Source organism: Canis lupus, chromosome 37 (genome assembly GCF_011100685.1).
Source record: "Canis lupus familiaris isolate Mischka breed German Shepherd chromosome 37, alternate assembly UU_Cfam_GSD_1.0, whole genome shotgun sequence".
NCBI classification, from domain to species: Eukaryota; Metazoa; Chordata; class Mammalia; order Carnivora; family Canidae; genus Canis; species Canis lupus.
In genome coordinates this window covers 16,149,774-16,168,963 of record NC_049258.1, presented here as the reverse complement: position 1 = coordinate 16,168,963, position 19,190 = coordinate 16,149,774, and the positions used below count along the sequence as shown (strand labels likewise).

Here is a 19,190-nt window from a genome sequence, read left to right as displayed (position 1 = left end):
TTTTTGAAGGCAGGACCCCAGCACTTTTCAGAGTGATCAGAGCACCATTTTCATCAGAATCTGGAGAGTGGTGAGGGGAGACATGGCTGGCTGGACACTTCCATAGACCTGTTGAAGTCAGGATCTCTGGAATTGGGTCTGGAGATTTTTTTTTTTTTTTCAGATTTTATTTATTTATTCGTGAGAGAGGCAGAGACATAGGCAGAGGGAGAGGCAGGCTCCCTGTGGGGAGCATGATGTAAGACTCGAGCCCAGGACCCCAGGATCACGACTTGAGCCAAAGGCAGACGCTCAACTACTGAGCCACCCAGATGTCCCGGGTCTGGAGATTTTAACAAACTTTCCAGTTGATTTGCATACATAACAAAGTTTGAGAAACCAATTCCTAACTCATAGAATGTTCTTAGCGAATGAATCAAGCCTTACTTCAGTTTTCTCTAGGTAATGTAAGCACATTCTTTTAACTGTTTCTTCTACGTATGTCTAACATTTTAACCATTGAGATATCAATCTGCTGATAATCTCCAGGTTTCCATGTCTTCCTTACATTCTGGAAACTACCATGGTGTTCTAATAAGGTTCCTACCTAAGGTGAATACAAATGAAGAAAAGAGATTTGTTCAAGTCCTTTACTCACATTCTGGCTTCCTTTTTAATACATCCTAATGTTATGCCTAGTTTCTATTTTAAACCTGATAAGCATATTTAGTATTTGAATGTTGAGATAGCTTTTACTCCCTCATTTCTTTGCTAGGTCATCTTTCACCTAAACAACTACAGTGACCTCCAGCCAGTCTTCTTCCATTCTAACCTTTCCCAACCTTGTCTTACTGTAAGTGAGTGTGGTCTTATTACAATACAGATTGACCCCAGTAGATCTTTTTACAGACCCTTCCTTCAGTGGCTTTTCGGCACATATTTTGGCATGAAGACCAGGATCCTTAAAGTGACCTCACATGATTTGACTCCTGCCTACTTCCTCACCTTCAGCTCTTCTTGACACTTCCTCCCACACACCAAGTCCAAGCCACACTGACTTCACTCTGTTCCTCAAATACTCCACTTCCTTCCCACTCCCCTCAGAGCCTTCTCGTGTGCAGTTGCCTCTCCCTGGAATATACCCACCATCTGCCCTACCTCAATTCTTTCTTTAGGTCACTACTTCAACATTACTTTCTCAAGAACACCTTCTTCAACCAACCCCCCAGACTGACTTAGGACCTATTTAGCTCTCTCCTTTGTAATGCTGGTTTAGTACCTCTTACTCTAGCACTTGTCATAATTGATATTGTGTCATTTGTGTAATTATTTATTTAATAGCTGCCTCCTCCACCTGACTTCAAATGCTATAGTGACCTGTGTTTTCTTGTTTATTGCTGTCTCCCTAGCTCTGCATCTGGTACACAGTAGATATGTACTTAATAGTTTTAGTCATCCTCTGTTTTGAGTCCTTCCTCCCTACTCTACTGTCTTTTCTAGAAATATTAGGTTGGAGTCATCTGCAGATATAATTAACATGTTCTCTACTTAGTTATTTAGGTTGTTTAATAATACTAGAAAATGATGGATCCAAAACCTATCCTTTTGGAAAGCCAGTTATGATCTTTTTTTTTTTTAATTTTTTATTTATTTATGATAGGAGAGAGAGAGAGAGAGGCAGAGACATAGGCAGAGGGAGAAGCAGGCTCCACGCAACGGGAGCCTGAAGTGGGACTCAATCCTGGGTGTCCAGGATTACGCCCTGGGCCAGAGGCAGGAGCTAAACCGCTGCGCCACCCAGGGATCCCGGAAAGCCAGTTATGATCTTGAAGGTTTCCAGGGACTTTTTAAAAAAATTTTGACTATGTGGGGTGCCTGGCTGGCTCAGGCAGTCATGTGACTGTTGATCTTGGGGTCATGAGTTGGAGCCCAACGTTGAGTGTAGAGATTAGTTAAAAAAATAAAACTTAAAACATTTTTTCTTTACTATGTAACCTTTTAGAGCCTTTATTATACTGACTATGAAGTATAAATATGCAACATTTCCAACTTAATTGACCTCTTTGCATGACTAGCATTCCTCAAACAAATGGTGCAGACTCCTACTCCAGGCACTGTACCATCAGAGTTTCCTCATATATGCACATGTTATTTCAATCCCAGCTGGTGTACTGCGATTTCAGTTCTGGTACTAACTACCCACAGTTAACACAAACCCCCCGAATTAAGGACTTGATCCTTCACAGGACTGCTCCAACTACAGATCCCCGCCACAAGTTCAGGGCATCCCCAGGCCACTCGCACTCCGACTAACTAGCTACAAATTTGGGGGTTCCCACAACCCTCTCAGGTTAATAATTTGCTGGAACAACTTACAAGTCCAGAAAGCACTATACTTATAATTCTATTTTATTAGAAAGGATATAAGTCAGGAACAACCAAATGAAGAGACTCAGAAGGCAAGGTCTGGGAGGGTTCCAAATACAGAGCTTCTGTGTTCTCTGCCCATGGAATCAGGGCATGTCACCCTTCCCACACATCAATGTATTCATCAACCCGGGAGTCCAACAGAGTTTCAGTGTCCAGAGTTTTTATTGGGGTTTCATTATATAGGCATGCTTGATTGAATCATTGACCTTGTGATTGAACTCATTCTCCAGCCCCTCCCATTCCTTCCCCAGAGGCCAGGATCCAAATCCTCCAATCAGGGGTTGGTCCTCCTGGTGTCTGTCTATCTCAAGCTGTATAGTGGCCCACCATGAGTCACCTCATTAGCACAAAGTCAGTTATGGTCCAAGAGGCTCAGGAATAATAAAGACCCTTGTATCACTCAGGAAGTTCCAAGGGTTTTAAGAACTCCCTGCTAAAATGAGGGACAAAGATGAAACAATTCTTTATTATACAACAGTGCACAGCAAAAAATGGAATCTGGATGAAAAGAGGATAAGTGATATATGTGGCTACCCCTCGGAGAAGGAGGAGGCCTTGGCCTGTTTACCTTGTTCTCTCATTTCCAGTCTGCTAATAGTGGGTGCCTTCCAGCACTGCATTCACTCAGGAGGGAAGATTTTGGTGGTATCTTCCAGGGTCTTCCTGGAACTAAGCAGCTTCAGAAACAGCCAGGAAACTGGCTGGCTCTGGTTTGCCCAGCCTGGCTAAAGCCCTCCCAGGGTTGTAGGATGATGTGTACATCCAGTGACTTTGTGATCCCACTCTCTTTTTTTTTTTTTTTTTTAATTTTTATTTATTTATGATAGTCACAGAGAGAGAGAGAGAGAGGCAGAGACACAGGCAGAGGGAAAAGCAGGCTCCATGCACCGGGAGCCCGACGTGGGATTCGATCCCGGGTCTCCAGGATCGCGCCCTGGGCCAAAGGCAGGCGCTAAACCGCTGCGCCACCCAGGGATCCCAGTGATCCCACTCTCTAACCCAGATATACTCTCAAATCTTGGCTTAAAATAGAGAGTTTCTTTTTAAGTAGATATTTTAAAGGTTACCAGCAAAATTTCACTTATTAGCTTTAGCTAATTTAGCATATGTTAGATACCACTTCTAGAAGGGAACTAGGATTCCAAAACTAAAGACATGCAGGCTTGTGTGAATTTCCAACAGATTGAAAATCACATTCTTTTATTATTTCCCAGCTTTATTGAGATAATAACTGACAAATAACAATGTGTTAGTTTATATCTACATTGTGATGATTTTATATATATATATAATGAAATGGTTGCCACAATTAAGGTTTGTAAAGACATCCATCATCTCACATAATTAATATTTTTTTGTTGTGAGAACATTTAAGATTTACTCTCTTATTAACTATCAAATATACAATGTAGTATTCTTAACTATAGTCACTATGCTGTACATTAGATCCTCAGAACTTATTCATTCCACCCACCCCCCAGCTTTTTTGAGATAGAATTGGCATATAACATTGTGTAAATTTAAGTTGTACAGTGTGGTGATTTGATATACATATAGATTGTAAAATGATTACTATAAGTTTAGTTAACACATCCATCACCTCACATGGTTACCTTTTGTGGGTGTGTGTGGTGAGACTTTTTAAGATCTACTCTCTTAGAAACTTTCAGGTGTATAATAGAATAGTCACCATGCTGAAAATCACATTCTGACCAGGTATGTATCTCTGCCAGGGGTTGTATCTTGCTAATTTTTTCAGTGAAGTAAGTAAATCATGTGGGGCTGAAAGCTTTCCAGAGCTTTACTGAAAATAATTTCCTTGTCAAATCACCAAATCTGTATCTCTGACATAGAGGATAGACTTAGTTTGAAATTCTTGGTTTCTTTCTGCATCTTTATCAATAAAGATATTTGTAACCCCCAAGCTTTTAGAGACTAGACAAAATAATAGATTCCCATGATTTGGTGGCTAGGAAGCATCCAGACTCGGTGGATAAGTAATACATTAGGAGAAGAGCTTGGTCTTCTGTTTATAGCCTGCCACTGATTTATTATATACCCTCAGGCCAGTCTTTTTATTTAGTCTTGCAGGTCAGCATCTTCAACACTCTAATTTGAGGGAAGATTGAACTGCCTTGACTATGTGCAATTCAAATGTTACAAAAGATCACCTGAACCAAAAGTGCCAAATTTTAATTCAGTAATATTGTACATCACTACATTTTTTCCCCCAGAAAATATGGGAGAGGTTCTTGGATGAGTGGAAGCCTTATTGTGGCCTAATAATGGATGGGAAACCTTTAGGAAAATAGTGTTATTCATCCATTGTTAAGGTGAAGAATTTTAACTTAATGAAAGGTGCCTGGTAATGCAGAGGGTCTCCTTGTAAGCCTCTGAGCCCAGCTTTCCTGTACAATCCCCATCTCAGTGACCCATCACCCACTGCCATGCATGCTTGGGTTACCTGATTGCCTTCCTTCTTCCTTCCCACTCCCATTGGTACATGTGATGTCTGAGCCATGATCCTTATAGAGGCCTTACAGGGTTAATGTATCATTCCTCTTCATTCTACTTCCAGGGGTCAGGAAGGTGGAGATCAAAGTATTGCATGTATGACTTACCAATCACACTTATTATATAATGGACCCCTAAATTAGGGAGACTTATTCACATGGTCACAGCTGAAGTCCCAAAAGCCATGCCTTCTTGCCGTAGCACACAAAAAAACCTGCTTCCTGCAGGCCAGCCTGCACATGCCAGGGTTCTTCTAAATTCAGTAGTCAGATGCCTCATGTCTCCATCTGTGACAACGAAACCATGGGAAGATATGCTGGGAATACAACTCTAGGAAATTCCTTTCAAATGGCAACATGAGGACCAGGGAATAGGAGTTTCCCGCTTGTAGATATTTTTTTGTGTGTGTCTTGCCCTCTAACTCTAAATATCCCAATATAAAGGGGATCCCTGGGTGGCGCAGCGGTTTGGCGCCTGTCTTTGGCCCAGGGCGCGATCCTGGAGACCCGGGATTGAGTCCCACGTCGGGCTCCCGGTGCATGGAGCCTGCTTCTCCCTCTGCCTGTGTCTCTGCCTCTCTCTCTCTCACTGTCTGCCTATCATAAAAAAAAAAAAAAAAAAAAAAAAAAAAAAAAATTAAAAAAAAAATCCCAATATAAGGAGCCTGTTTTTAAATACTAAACATATGTTAAAAGGTTAGCTTTGGAGGTGGTCACAAATCTGTGCTTTTAGAGAGACAGAAAAGCTTGGTAAGAAGACCAGAAAAGGCATAGGGAAAAGGGTCAAGGAAGAGCATACACTGAGGTAGTCCCTAAATCCTCTAGAACATAAAGAATCTGGTTTGGGGTGAAAATGAAGAAATTCAAGCATGGGTTTAAGGGAAGCTGATGAAAGTGATCTCTTTCACTTTGAGACTGTTCCTAGTACTACTTGGATCCACTCTCATGACTTTAATTTTATCAAATTGTTGTCATTACTAAAATAGCTCGAGTAGAAATTACTCTGAGAGATGCTGTCAGGTTTTTTTTTTTTCAGGGGTTTTAGCTAAGAAGAGGAAAGGTTGCATTGTAAATATACTGTAAAGTTCAAAGAGATGAGACTCACAAAAAATATAAGGAAAGAGAAGCAGACATTCAGAATGGGGAGTGATGTGAAAGAGAAGTCCGAGGCGACCTTGGTGGGACAGTGTTTGTCACAGACGCGACAGGCAAAATGAGGCTGATGTACATAGAGACTTTTTTTTTTTTAAGATTTTATTTATTTATTCATGAGGGACACAGAGAGAGAGGCAGGGACACAGAGGGAGAAGCAGGCTCCCTGCAGGGAGCCCGATGTAGGACTTGATCCCAGGACCCCAGGGTCACGACCTGAGCCAAAGGCAGATGCTCAACTGCTGAGCCACCCCAGCGCCCCTACACAGAGACTTCTAAGACAAGGTGAAAGGAAACATAGATTCCAGAAAAAGAGTAAAGAAAGACAGCTTGCTTCTCAGGGAAACCAAAAAGATAATATGAGGTTCTAAGCCAGTAAGAGGTTATTGACCGTTCAAAGCCATCAACATAGAGGTGTAGCCACTGTGCTGTCAAGAAACAAGGCCTGCTGGGATCCCTGGGTGGCGCAGCGGTTTGGCGCCTGCCTTTGGCCCAGGGCGCGATCCGGGAGACCCTGGATCGAATCCCACGTCGGGCTCCTGGTGCATGGAGCCTGCTTCTCCCTCTGCCTGTGTCTCTGCCTCTCTCTCTCTCTGTGTGTGACTATCATAAGTAAATAAAAATTAAAAAAAAAAATTAAAAAAAAAAGAAACAAGGCCTGCAAAAAAAAAAAAAAAAGAAAGAAAAAAGAAAAAAAAAGAGACAAGGCCTGCCAACTCTATCTTCTCTTCCTCACTCAGCTTTTCCTCACTTTTTAATAAAGTGGTGTCTCACAAAAACAGTTAGTGGTGGTTTAATACAATATTAAAGATCGTGGAGAATCATTGTGGAACGAGCACTATTGGGGTACATAGCCGACTCTGAGGAAAAGGTTCAGTATAGGGCTGGGACTAGGGTGGGGGACTGAGTGAACTGCTTTGGGCACACAACTTAGAGCATGCCCCACCCCCCACTCCAAACCCCTCAGTAATTGAGATAAATAATATTTTTAATATTATTCAAAAGTAAAAATTAATGCCAAAAAAATCCATGATGAACAAAATATAAAATTTTAGAGATAGGATCAGTATGACTGAATTTTCCTTTTGTCTTAGGCTCTTATATGGCTCAGCACTGGTTCAGAGGAACCTTCTAGTAAGAAAGTTGATTTAATAAGACAAGTTCCCCCAAAGCTTTCCATGTTTAAGTTCCAAGTGGCCCAGCCCAGAATTTGCCTTGCTACGAGGATGGTGAGGCTGACTTCCCTTTCCTGTCTGGGGCTGCAGGGGTACAATATGGGAAACCCTGGTACTCCCATGTTTAAGAGACAACTGGGAGCAGGAGGCAGACTGTCACAGAGGGACAATATTCCCACCACTGGCCACTTTCACATCTAAAATAACCAGGTTAGCTCAGCCCTTTCCATTTCTGCAGTTTTCCAAATGAGTTATTGGTCGAAAGTGTCTCACCAGAAGGATTACTTCATGAAGAGCTGATGTTACTGGCAGGTAGTCCAGGAGATGATGGCACAGTGTGGATAAGACCTCTCTTTGATGGTGCCTCTAAATTAACCTAGGGGCATGAATCATTTCTTTTAGTTCAGAAAGTAGAGCTGGGGAGAGGGCTTTCCTCCTTCCCATGATAGACCGAGTGTCTGTCACTCGCAGAGAAAAGTGATTAAGTAACGTCTATACTCAGACCTCTTATTTTCCCTTCTTATCTTTATACTGTCACAGGGTTTCTCAACAGTGGCACTTCTGACATTTGGGGCCAGATAATTCTATATTGTGGGGGGCTGTCCTGTGCTGTGACACGTTTAACAACGTCCCTGGCCTCTATCCACTAGGTGATAGTAGCTACCCTACTCACCCTTTTATGACAACCAAAAATGTCTCCAGATATAGGAAATGCCCCCTTTTGGGACAAAGATTGAGAACCACTGTGCTGTCTAGAAATAAGGCCTAACGGCTATGTTATCTCTTCCTCACTTGGCTTATACTCATTTCTTTACACACTTCTATATAAAGTAATAATTGGGGATGCCTGAGTGGCTCAGCGGTTGAGCGTCTGCCTTTCGCTCAGGGCGTGATCCTGGAGACCCGGGATCGAACCCCACATCGGGCTCCCTGCATGGAGCCTGCTTCTCCCTCTGCCTATGTCTCTTCCTCTCTGTGTCTCTTGTGAATAAATAAATAAAATCTTTAAAAAAAAAAAGTAATAATTGTCTTCTACGGAGATGCATGTTGATGATTTTGTACTACCTAATGGTTTAGAATGAGACCCTGGCATCTTAATGGGTAGCTCTAGGTAAAGATATTAGGTTATAGAAAGAGAACCCTCAATCAGCCTTTATTTAGTGTCAAATACATCAATCAGATCCTCTCAGTCACATAACAGAAAATCAAATTCAAATTGATTTGTACAGTAAAGGGGAATTAGCTCAGCCAGCTGAGCTTTAGGAATCAGAAGGTCTGGTAGCTCAAATTTTTTGAATTCTGTCTTTTAGACTTAATGCTCCAAACAGTGTTTTCTCCCTGAAACCACCTACCTTTTCTGACTGATAGACTTCTCATACATCATGGGCATCTTTGACAATCTCAATCCTTTCCACATTAGTCAGTCACCAAAATGTTTACAGTTCATCTCTGTAGTATCTCCTTGTCTCTCCCCTTCCTGATCCCAAGCTCACTGCCTCCTTAAGCCCAGGCTGGTACAATAACTTATCGACTGGTTCCCCCCCCCTTCTGTTTTTTTTTCCCTTGCCAATTAATCTTTCCAAAGCTTAGACTGCTGTTCTGCTTCAAACAACTCTAGCTGTTCCCATGTCTTAGTAATGTCTTATTGGTTAGTAAGGATTCTTCCCCCTAAGCATTCAGGATTCTTACGTTCTAGCTTTAGTTTATGGTTCCAGGTTCTTTTTTCCTAACACCCCTCTTGTTACAGGGCGCTTCAGATATCTAGAATAATCAGTGTTTTCCAAATGTGCCCCTATTTTTCTGAGCTATCCTCTTACAAAAATATCTTTCCTTTTTCAAATGCCCCATCCCTACACAGCCTTCCGCAGTCTCCACAGTTAGAGCTTCCTCCTTGCCTTATCTCTTGCTGTCTTCTGCTTTCCACCTTCCAGATTTGTATTCTTGTCTCTCTCATCCTTCATATTCAGGGTGTTGCTGATACTGTGAGATCCTAGGCTGATTCACTGACGGGAGGTCCTAGGCTAACACTCATTGACAAAGTGAATTATACTCTTTTGTATAATTGATTTATATTTTCTGTGCTTCTCGTATTGCCATACACAAAGAGACCATTTTTTAAATACTTTCCACAAGGAAATAGTTACATGGAAATTTATATATATACACACACACACACACACACACATATATATATATATATATATATATATATATATATATATTAGTGTTTCTCATCAAGTGCCACATCAGCCACTTCTCTTAAGCTCTGCCATCTTTCCTAATTGTTCAACCATGGACAGAATTACTTTATCACCTCTGCCAGAGTTTCTTCATGTGTAAAATGGGGATAATACCTACCTTATCAGAATTGGTAAGGATTAAAGAAATATGTGTGTATGTAAAACACTTATACATAAAGTAAGCCTGCCTGGCATAAAGTAAGCACAGTGTAAGTATTTGTTTATCCATTTATCTATTTAACTATTTCCATTTAAAATTGCTTACTATTTTCTTGAAAGTCTTTGGGTAAAGAGCAGTCAGGCACAGAAGTTAATGAGATAATCTAGTCATAGACTATTAAGAGAACAAGTGTGGAAAAAATACTAAGTTTAGACTGATTTATATATACTAGATGTTGAAAGAATAACATTTCATTGTTAACCTTCTCTGACCTTACATTACCATAATACTTATACTAATGAAGCATCTTATCATAAACATCATCCAAACTATGTCTTTGGAAGTGAAAATCTGTGTCACAGATATTTTTAACTCATGTAACTATTTAGTAGAAAAGCAGTCGGAATCTCTAGAACAGTGCACGTATTTACTTACTTGCCTTGGCAAAAATCAAGATTTATTGCCTTTCAAGATAAATTTTGACTAAATATTGACTTTAGTCTCTCAATCATTGTTTACCTGAAAGACAAATGAATCTTGACATTTCTCAACTTGAGTTGGAATCTACTTGGTATTTATTAATTTATTTCATAGGATTTATAATCTTAATAAGAACATTCCATGAAGATTAAACAAATATTATAGCATTTATCCAGTGTAGACAGGCTATTTTCTTATATTTTTTTTTCTGTAAAAACTTTGTTTCCATTTGGTCCACAGCTGAGGAGAAGGCTTCAGGGTATTAAAAAACTGCTTAGCTGCTGTAGGGAGCAGATGCCCTGACACCTGGTTGATACAGAGGGACCCCTCCAAGTCTACTGGGCTCCAGAGGCTCCTAGTCCTGCTTGAGAGTGAGACTTTATGAGAGATTTATGCAGCCCAGGCTGCATAAATTAGTCAGGTGGGCACCATCTTCTTGATGAGTTTCACCTGCTCATCTAGGAAGTAGCTCTCCAGGAAGTCACAGAGATGGAGGTCTAGCTCTCCCATCTCTGGGTTATGCAGGCAGAATCCAGGGCATGCTGATCCAAAAGGTCCTGGTTCAGTTCTCCAGGGCCATGGCAGCTTCCGTGCATTCAAGGCTTTCCTCCACTCATCTTGGGGGAGGAGTGGCATTTGCATGTCCTGGAAGAGGCTGCAGCCTCTACTCTGGTTTTGCATCTTCAAGAGACACTGGGCACCCTCATGCTTCCCGTTGGCCACCTGGCAAAAGAGCTGCCCCATGCCCTCCAGAGTCACATCGTTGTGGCAAAAATAGAAGCCCATGGAGAGGTAGGTGTAGAAAGCCTGCAGATGTAGGTTGACCCAGCAGTAGACAGCAGCCTTTACTTTGGTGGAATAATTCTGATGAATCTAAGGGCTCAAGGCTGGTGGGCAGTAAGGAGTTAACCACACACAAAAAAGTGTCAGCTGGTCCCAGAGGCAGAGGTTGGCCAAGGAAAGATGGTCCTGGAGGTTGCAACTAGGATAGGAAGGAGGTTGGGAGGTGGGTGGAGGTTGGAAGAAGGGGTGATCCCCAGGTCTGTTTCATGCAAACACTGTTGAAGCAAGAGACAGATGCACAGGATTGCCAGGCGTATCTATATTTTCAGTCTTCAGTGAGTCAATGGTTACAGACTATAAACTAGGAAAGCAGAGTTCTGTATGACCTTTTTCGTGCTGATTTTTATAAGATAGTAAGTCACTGAACACCCCCATCCCCATTTCTGTTTTCCTTCAATTTGGAAAATCTGGTCTGTAGAGCTTAAGTCTGGGCCTTCAAGCCACATTTTACAAAGTGCTTACTTACCACAGGTCATTGTCCCACGCCAGGGCATTGGATGGAAGGGTGGGGCAAGGGCAGTCCTTTGGCCCTTCCTATGGCCGCCTCTTCCTCCACTATGTGCATACAGTAAGAGAGGAAATTTGCCAGTTTTTCTCTTTTAACAAAATGAAATTTTATCTTATCTCTTTCATTAAGTCCTTTTCTCTTTCTTTTTATTTGCCTTTGTCTTTTTCTTAGAGCATTTCTACCTTCCAAATGCAAAATACCAAGTTTATTTTACCAAATTAGGTAAAGGGGATAGTGTGTGGCTGACCATACGTAGAAAGCATTGTGAGTTCTTTCCCTAGAGAGATTCACCTGGATATACCCGCAGCTCACGTCATTTTCCTCTGATGCCCACGAATTTTCCAGCTGCTGGTCAGGGGGAAGGAGGGCTAAGTTGGTAGTCGTGAAGTAACGAGAAGGTGGTTGGCGTCTCCTCAGCATCTTGGCTTCAGTAACACCATATTGCAGCCAATTGAGCTAACTAGGTGCACTTGTTAGAAGAAAGATTGTGCCTTTCTGAAGAAATATGCCAAAATTTCTGCTTCAACCCCCGGCAACAGATCCTTTTGGTCGTCTTTAGTGAAAGGCCATTTGGGAAATGGACTGTACAAGCAGCAAATAGGATTTCAGTTAAATGGTAACATTTGTTTCCAAAAGAGTACCAGAGGGGAAGCTAAGCTCTTCAGAGCATGTGTTCATTAAAGATTTGAAGTGGGGTGGGAAGCAATAAAAAAAAAAAAAAAAAAAAAAAAAGGCCAGTGAGTTCTCTTGTGAGATAGTTTTTTGTTCCTATGAATTGAACGCCCTCTGAAAAGTTTCAAAAAGAGACTGGGAAGAATGTATTTGCTTTGATCCAATATGTGGAGGGTTCCCTACTACAAATACCCCTTAATTTAGAAGCATTATTGAAAAGTCTGTTTCAAAGTGCAAAGAAATATAATATGTAAATAAGGTCTAATTAGTTATTTCAATTAATTATTTTTTGTCTCTGCTTTCAGCTCCGTTTTCCTCCCCTTAAGGTCTCTTGTCAGAGTCTAGCTTTGCCATCCAAAAAAATGTGTTTTTCTAGTAGTAGTTAAGAAACCTTTTTTTGCCCCGTTGAGAACATCACAATGATAAAGTAAAATCCAGATCGTGTATCTTTACAGGGAATCATTTCAGACATTTTTAGTCTATGATTTGCAAGTATATATATTTTTAAAGATTTTATTTATTTATTCATGAGAGACACACAGAGAGAGGCAGAGACACAGGCAGAGGGAGAAGCAGGCTCCATGCAGGGAGCCCGATGTGGGACTCGATCTTGGGACTCCAGGATCATGCCCTGGGCCGAAAAGCAGACGCCCAACCACTGAGCCACCCGGGCTGCCCACTAGTATGATATTAAAGAAGGAAATCTTACAGTTAATTGAAAGAATAGGTGTTTCCTTCTTCAAATAAAGGGTAGGTGTTGCTTTTTGGAAAATGAATCTGTATAAGGCCACTAGCCTCTAATCTTTCTTGATATCCTATGTTCTTTCAGTATCAAATACTACATTGGATTTGGAGATAAAACTTTTAATTCTAAACTAAATAAGATGATTCTCAGTAGGGACAGTGAATGCTCTGGGAGAAACACCGGTAAAATGAACTGAGGTTCTTTCTATATAGCAGATTTTTAGAAATTGACTAAGAACCTGAAATGTTGATTTTGGAAGCCTAGAACATAAATTACATGACAAATTATGAGCTTTTCACTTAGGGGTCTGTACACCCTCTGCACTTGAATAGAATTGGAATTTTAGAGCTTGGAGAGACTTCTGCAGTCACCTAGAAAACAAGGAGCCATCGTCAGTTTCTCCCCACCAGGGTCTCAGGTGGTAGTTGGCTGATTGGGCAGAAATGTAGGTTCCTGAGCCCTAATCCAGATCTGCAGAATCGAGGTATGTGGATAGGAGTTGGGGTGGGGGAGGAGACAGTATTTTTCACAAACATCTCCAGAAAATTCTGACCCTCACTGAATATAGGAAACCACTGATTTAGGCTGGCCTCTTTATTTTGAGAGTTTGATGGGTCAAGTTTACAGTGTGTCCTACACAAGAACGAGCTTTCTAACTCTAGACTTGTGCTGGTCTATACACCATGTATCCAAAATAGTCCTAAGCATGCAGATAGGTTCAAACCTACTTCTGGATCCCTAGGGGTAATTTCAGCATGGAAAGTAGGAGAGCATGGTTCTAAATATGGTATGAAGGTAAAGACACCCAAGAGCTAGGAGTTTACGTGCTGTTAGCTTCTTTCTAACATAAAACCTGAGTGAGACCTAGCCACGTCTCTCAGCTCTACTTTGATGAACCTGGAAACTAGTGCAGTGGTGAGAATGCTTAGCTCATTATAGTTGAACCCCCAACATGTTAGGCTTTGGACCTGTGTGCCTGCTTGATATACATGTTTTAAGACCAGTATTTTCTTAAAATGCACATTTATGTATTTTAATATTGCTTATGTATGTTGCATCTAAAAATTATAATAAAGTCATTAAAAATTATAGACTGATAAACCCAGTAATACCCACTAAATCATATATAAATATCCAGCAAGTGCTTACTGATGCTAATTACATCCAAAATTCAAACAATCAAAAAACTAAAGTGACCTGAATTTATTTTTGGTCAGTTATGGTGTGTTTTGTGGTGAGAGGTTTAAACTCTGGAATTCAGTGAGGTGAAAAAAATAAAAATAAAAAATAAACTCTGGAATTCCTAAAAGACCATGATCATTTTCTAAATCATTAAGGAACGACTGAGTTTTATTCATTGTCATTTCAGTGTTAAGTCAATTTGACCATCAGCAAATTTTGGGAAACAGCAATATCCCAGTCTCTAGGATACGTCAAGTTCCACTGAATTCTCTTCCATAGTCCATATATGAACACATGAGTAATGTGTAATTCCTAGAATGAGCAGCATATTTTTCAAGAGGTTATTAACAAAAGTATGCTGTTTAAAAAGTGACCAGGTTAGGAGGATCAGTTCTAGAATCCTTACGAGAAATTAAAATCTCTTTATGCAGGTGTATGTGTGTCAAATAATATTCAGTTTGTCATCCTTTCTACACAGTTATTAATAGTCTGCTGTATGTTAAGCTCTGTGTTACGTACTAAGGGTAAAAAACAGATCTGAGGAGTTTATAGAATGGTTCCTGCTGGACAAGCACATAAAAAGGCATAGTAGTTTCAGGAAGCATGTGCTAAGTGCCAGATGAGCAATAACGCAGCCAGTGAGTGCAGCAAACAGCATTCCAGTGCTCATAGCGTAGTCATTGTGATGGCCTCTCCTCTGTGCAATAGCAGCAACATGCGTATTCCGTTCTTCTTTATCTATTGCACATATCCCATTGCTCAGCCTTTCTGAAAAACAGGAGCTTGTCCTGATTTTGCTGCTACTCAGTAGTAAAGAAATAACCTTTCCAGGAAGGAACACTATGAAGCTTCTGAAGCATAATACTGATATTTTACTTACTGTCTTTCAGTACCTCTTGTCTTTAAAAACAATAGGATCTAATTCTCTTCCTGGAGAATGCACTGTGAAATTGTTTGATTACTGATAACATTTTATTTGTGCTGAAAATGAAAGTCCTTTGAGTTTTGTGATATTTTCATTCATGTAGTTCATGTGAATCAGTTTCTTCTTCGCTTAGCAGTTTGTTAAATAAACTGGAGCCCCTTTAATGGAAATGAGGTGCATTAGTGATGGTGGTGATGAAGAGGAGGAGGAGGATTAAGAGTAAATCATTTTGTACCCTTATCATGAAATAGGCTTAATGTGAGATTTCTTTGATCAGTACAGTTCTTAATCCAGCCATGAAATGGGCCACATGGAAGGGTTTCTGAAATGAAAGCAGTAGATCAGAAATACCAGGATAATGTTGCTGTTTGTATAATCATGATCACCTGTTCTGGGCTGCCAGGATTTTGTCCTTTGGACTGTGATAGAATTTCTATACTCACCAAGAAAAGGTAGTTCCTCCTACCTAAAGAAAAAGAATGACTTCTTTGTGACAGGGCCAAGATTATTACCATTCCCCCTGAGAGTCTCAGGACAGTACTCACAGAATCATGGATTTCCTTGAACATAAAAAGGGCCTTAGCAAGGACTTGCAAGCAGCCACTGGTCTTGAGTAATGGGCAGGATTTGGCAAAGTGGAAATCAGAGAAGAGGGTGTTGTGTAAGGAGAAGTAATTATGTGCCAGCATGTGGAGGATGGAATGAGCACACTGTTTATTTGAGGAATAGTGAGGAGAGTTCTCTGATTGCAATAAAGAAGTTATATTCCCATTGGAGAGTAGTAGGAGTAGGTAGTTGGAAAGGTGATACAGGGGCCAATCGAAGGACAGATTTCTTTCATTGACTATGCAAGTGAAGGAAAGCCACATATCAGTTTTTAGAATCATTTTAAACTCAGACAAGTGACAAGCTAAGAGCCAAATCCAAACTCCACCTCTTACTGGGTGGGTGACCTCAGACAAAATTCTTAACTTAGCTGACATCATCTCACAGAAATGTTGTGCCTGGTGAATAAGATCCTTGATGAGAAGCCCCCAGCAAAATGTCTGGTGGTAGAAACAGAATTTATGAGGAGAAGTGAGGTGCTAATAGTGGGGTTGTAGAAAGGCTGATCTCTGACATCTGTCTGCAGAAGACGTAAGGAGACCAGAAACGGGACCAGCTAGGTGCCTTAGGAGGTGGGGGCGTGGAGGCTATCAGGCTAGGAAGAAGAGGACACATCTCTACATGTATTCTCACAAGTTTTTTTTCCCCCCCTGCTGTGGACTTTTGTTTGAGGGTTGTATAACTTTGTTCTGTGACGTTAAAAGTACAACACTAATCATAGACTCTCTTTTGCCTTGGACAGGATGTCAGCGATCCATAGGCCTTTCCAATGGGAAAGCCAAGGTGTGCAATTACAGTGGGTGGTATTACTGCAGCAACTGCCATGTGGACGACAGTTTTCTCATCCCAGCACGCATAGTTCACAACTGGGATACTTCAAAATATAAGGTAAGTAGAGAACCTCAGTTTACTTCATAATAGCAATGTAGGTATTCAGCTATTGTTGTGTGGGTTATAAAAATAATGACCTAAGAATTTGAAGCAAACTTGACTAGGTAGTCTCATAAAAGCTACAAGATCTTATCTAATGGTTCTTAAATATCTCACATTTAAAGGTGTAACTATGACTTATTAATTTCCTCATTTAAAAAGATATTATAGCAGTTTTTACTTCTGGGCCTCGAAAATGAACTATGGAATGCTAAAAAAGAATTCTGATAGAAAAAGAGGCCTCCCTTATTTTTTATTAGATCTTATCTCCAAAATCAGAACACTCTCAGAGGATAAAAACAGGAAAATAATGCAACAGGAAAGTAGCATACTGGTGACTTCTGAAGGAGAGGACTTAATATAATTCAAGATATTTCTTAGAGTAGCACTCCTACTCATTTGAACGTCAGTCTTCCAGCAAGTCCATCTCCCCTGGAATTAGAAACTGGAGAAAAGCTATGAGGATTTCTGGGTGGCTGTCCACACCAAGGAGCAGTGCACTGAGCCACTCTTCACCTGGAATGTTGTTTACTTTTCAAAAAGGGAGGAAGTGAGAAGCACAGGTATATGCTAACAGCTTTGCAAAGTAACTGCTAACAGCCAAGCAGGGTATCCCAGAAGTACAAATAACAGACTTGGTAGCTGTAAAAGTGCAAGTCAACAGAGGAGGAGAGGAAGTCTGAGCACCAGGACACTCACCTTAAGAGGGTAGAGAGGAGAGGAGCAAACAGTGCACAGTGAGGGAGAAGGACCCAAGGGTGTCCAACCAGCCACACATAGAACAGGTCTTCAGATCACTTGTGACAGAGGCTACATAGGTCAGGTAAGATGAGCCCTGAGAATTGACCATGGGATTTAGGAATGTGGAGGTAATGAGTGACCTTCATGAGAGCAGTTTGAATTGAGCAGTGGCAGTGAAGCTCTGATGGGAGTGAGTTTGACATGGAACAGGAGAGGAACAGGAGACAAGGACAGACAGCTCCCGAGAAGTTTTGCTCTAAGGGGATGTAGAGGTGTGAGGAGTAACGAGAGGGGAAGTAGGATGAAATTGGGTTTGATTTTTGGAAGAAATAACAGCATGTTTTCTATGCTGATGTGGACTACCTAGGAGAGAGAGAATTGCTAGAATGATGTGGTTGAGTAAGAATCGTGTAGACAGTAGGAGGGTTGCCCTTTGCTTGGAGCAGGAAGTAAGAGAAAAGACAGAGTCTGTGGATGTAGGTGCCAGTGGGGGGCTTGGGGGAAGTCCTCTTCCATTTTCATCAGTAGCTGTCATCACATTGATTTATTTCAGCACCTGTGATCCTAAAGAGATGAAACACCCAGCCCCAGTCACTCTGGGAAGTGCCTTTACCTTCTATTTCATAGCGATATAGGAGTGATTGGGCAGTAATTCTGACAACCCTTTTCTAAACTTGTCCACATCTACACCCATCCTCCTCGTCCTCCTTCCAGCCACAGAAGAAACATCACTCCTTCTATGGAAAGTTTATTCCTTCTGCCTCTGCTCGTGATCTTAGCTCCTCCGTCAGTTTTGCCAAATGTGACTGATCCTCATCAGTTTCTTGTTCTACTGCACTTCTCTGGGATATACTATTTGACGAGGAATTCTCCTGGTTCTCCTCCTACCCTGAACTCTTTTTCCTCTCTCACCTTATCTGATTCTTTGTCTTCTGCCTACACCTTTCATGTTGCAGTTCCTTGGCTTCATTTTTTGTTTCCTTTTCCCACTTTATACTCTGTTGCATTATCTCTTTTCTCTTCCATGGTTTTAACTCCCTGATGATTCCTACTTTTATCTCCAACTCCAGTTTTGCTACTAAAAAGGAGATCTGTGGATTTAATTGCTAAATAACATCTTAGCTCTAACTTTCAACCTGGTAGTCTTCAAGGTTTGTGAATCATACTGCACTCATTAGCTGCACTATACTGCAGTTCCCCCGATGCATAAACAAGCCAGAATTTGGCAAGTCAGGGAATCTAAGCCACTGAAGTAATCTAGGCCTAGGATTCTTTTGTGGTCCTCTGTTGGGCCCAAATTCTGGTACCTGACTGACTAGAAGCTTTTCTGATTCTTCTGCCAGAATGCTGTCCATCTGCCCTGAATATACCTTCCATGCAAAGTGCTTTGTCCAAACATAGTCCATATGACTGCTTTTATACCTCCTTGCTAATAGATGTGTGACACTTTCAACGTAACCTGGGAGCAAGGTAAGTGGGGAAGGGACTCATAACTGTCCCCTGTCTGTAATTTTTGAAGTCTAAAACAAACATGAAAATTGTGAGGGGCTATTTGGCTGACACCCTTTTTATATCCCTGGGCAGCTCTGTCTCCTGGTCAATCCAATAACCATCCACATCTTCACTGTCTTCAGGGTGCCTCATCCCTGTCCTTTTCAGCATATGACCTTGCCTCTACTTCAAGGACAACATTGAAATTACAAGATATGGATATGAATTCCTACAAATGTATCTGTATTTGTACCTGTCCTTACTGCTTCCCCTATCACAGGGAAAAGAGCCCTTTTTTCCTGTTTAGAGAGCATCCTTCCACATGTACTATAGGTACTGTTATCCATAGGGGGAACTCTTCTTCATTCTTCCAGAGCTGATAAAAGCATGTCCTCTTTGGCAACATCTTTCCTGATAT

At 41.1% G+C, this 19,190-nt stretch overlaps 1 protein-coding gene and 1 long non-coding RNA gene across 9 annotated transcripts in view; one reads left to right on the top strand and one right to left on the bottom strand.

Annotated features, from left to right (window-relative positions):
- The window catches only part of PLEKHM3 (pleckstrin homology domain containing M3), a 178,263-nt gene that overhangs the window by 49,104 nt on the left and 109,969 nt on the right, over positions 1-19,190 (top strand). For all 5 annotated transcript variants that reach the window (XM_038585578.1, XM_038585575.1, XM_038585577.1 and 2 more), the window contains exon 4: positions 16,353-16,498. In XM_038585578.1, the coding sequence (XP_038441506.1) occupies positions 16,353-16,498 (146 nt within the window). The remainder of the gene's footprint in view (positions 1-16,352; positions 16,499-19,190) is intronic.
- LOC111094380 overlaps positions 3,972-19,190 on the bottom strand; it is an 89,360-nt gene continuing 74,141 nt past the window's right edge. For 2 of the 4 annotated variants that reach the window (XR_005385312.1, XR_005385314.1), the window contains 2 exons: positions 7,523-7,625; positions 3,972-5,210 (listed from right to left, as the gene is read on the bottom strand). This is a non-coding gene — a long non-coding RNA (uncharacterized LOC111094380). Of the gene's footprint in view, positions 5,211-7,522; positions 7,626-14,243; positions 15,163-19,190 lie in introns of those variants that run through there. The other 2 variants (XR_005385316.1, XR_005385315.1) reach the window with 2 other exon arrangements.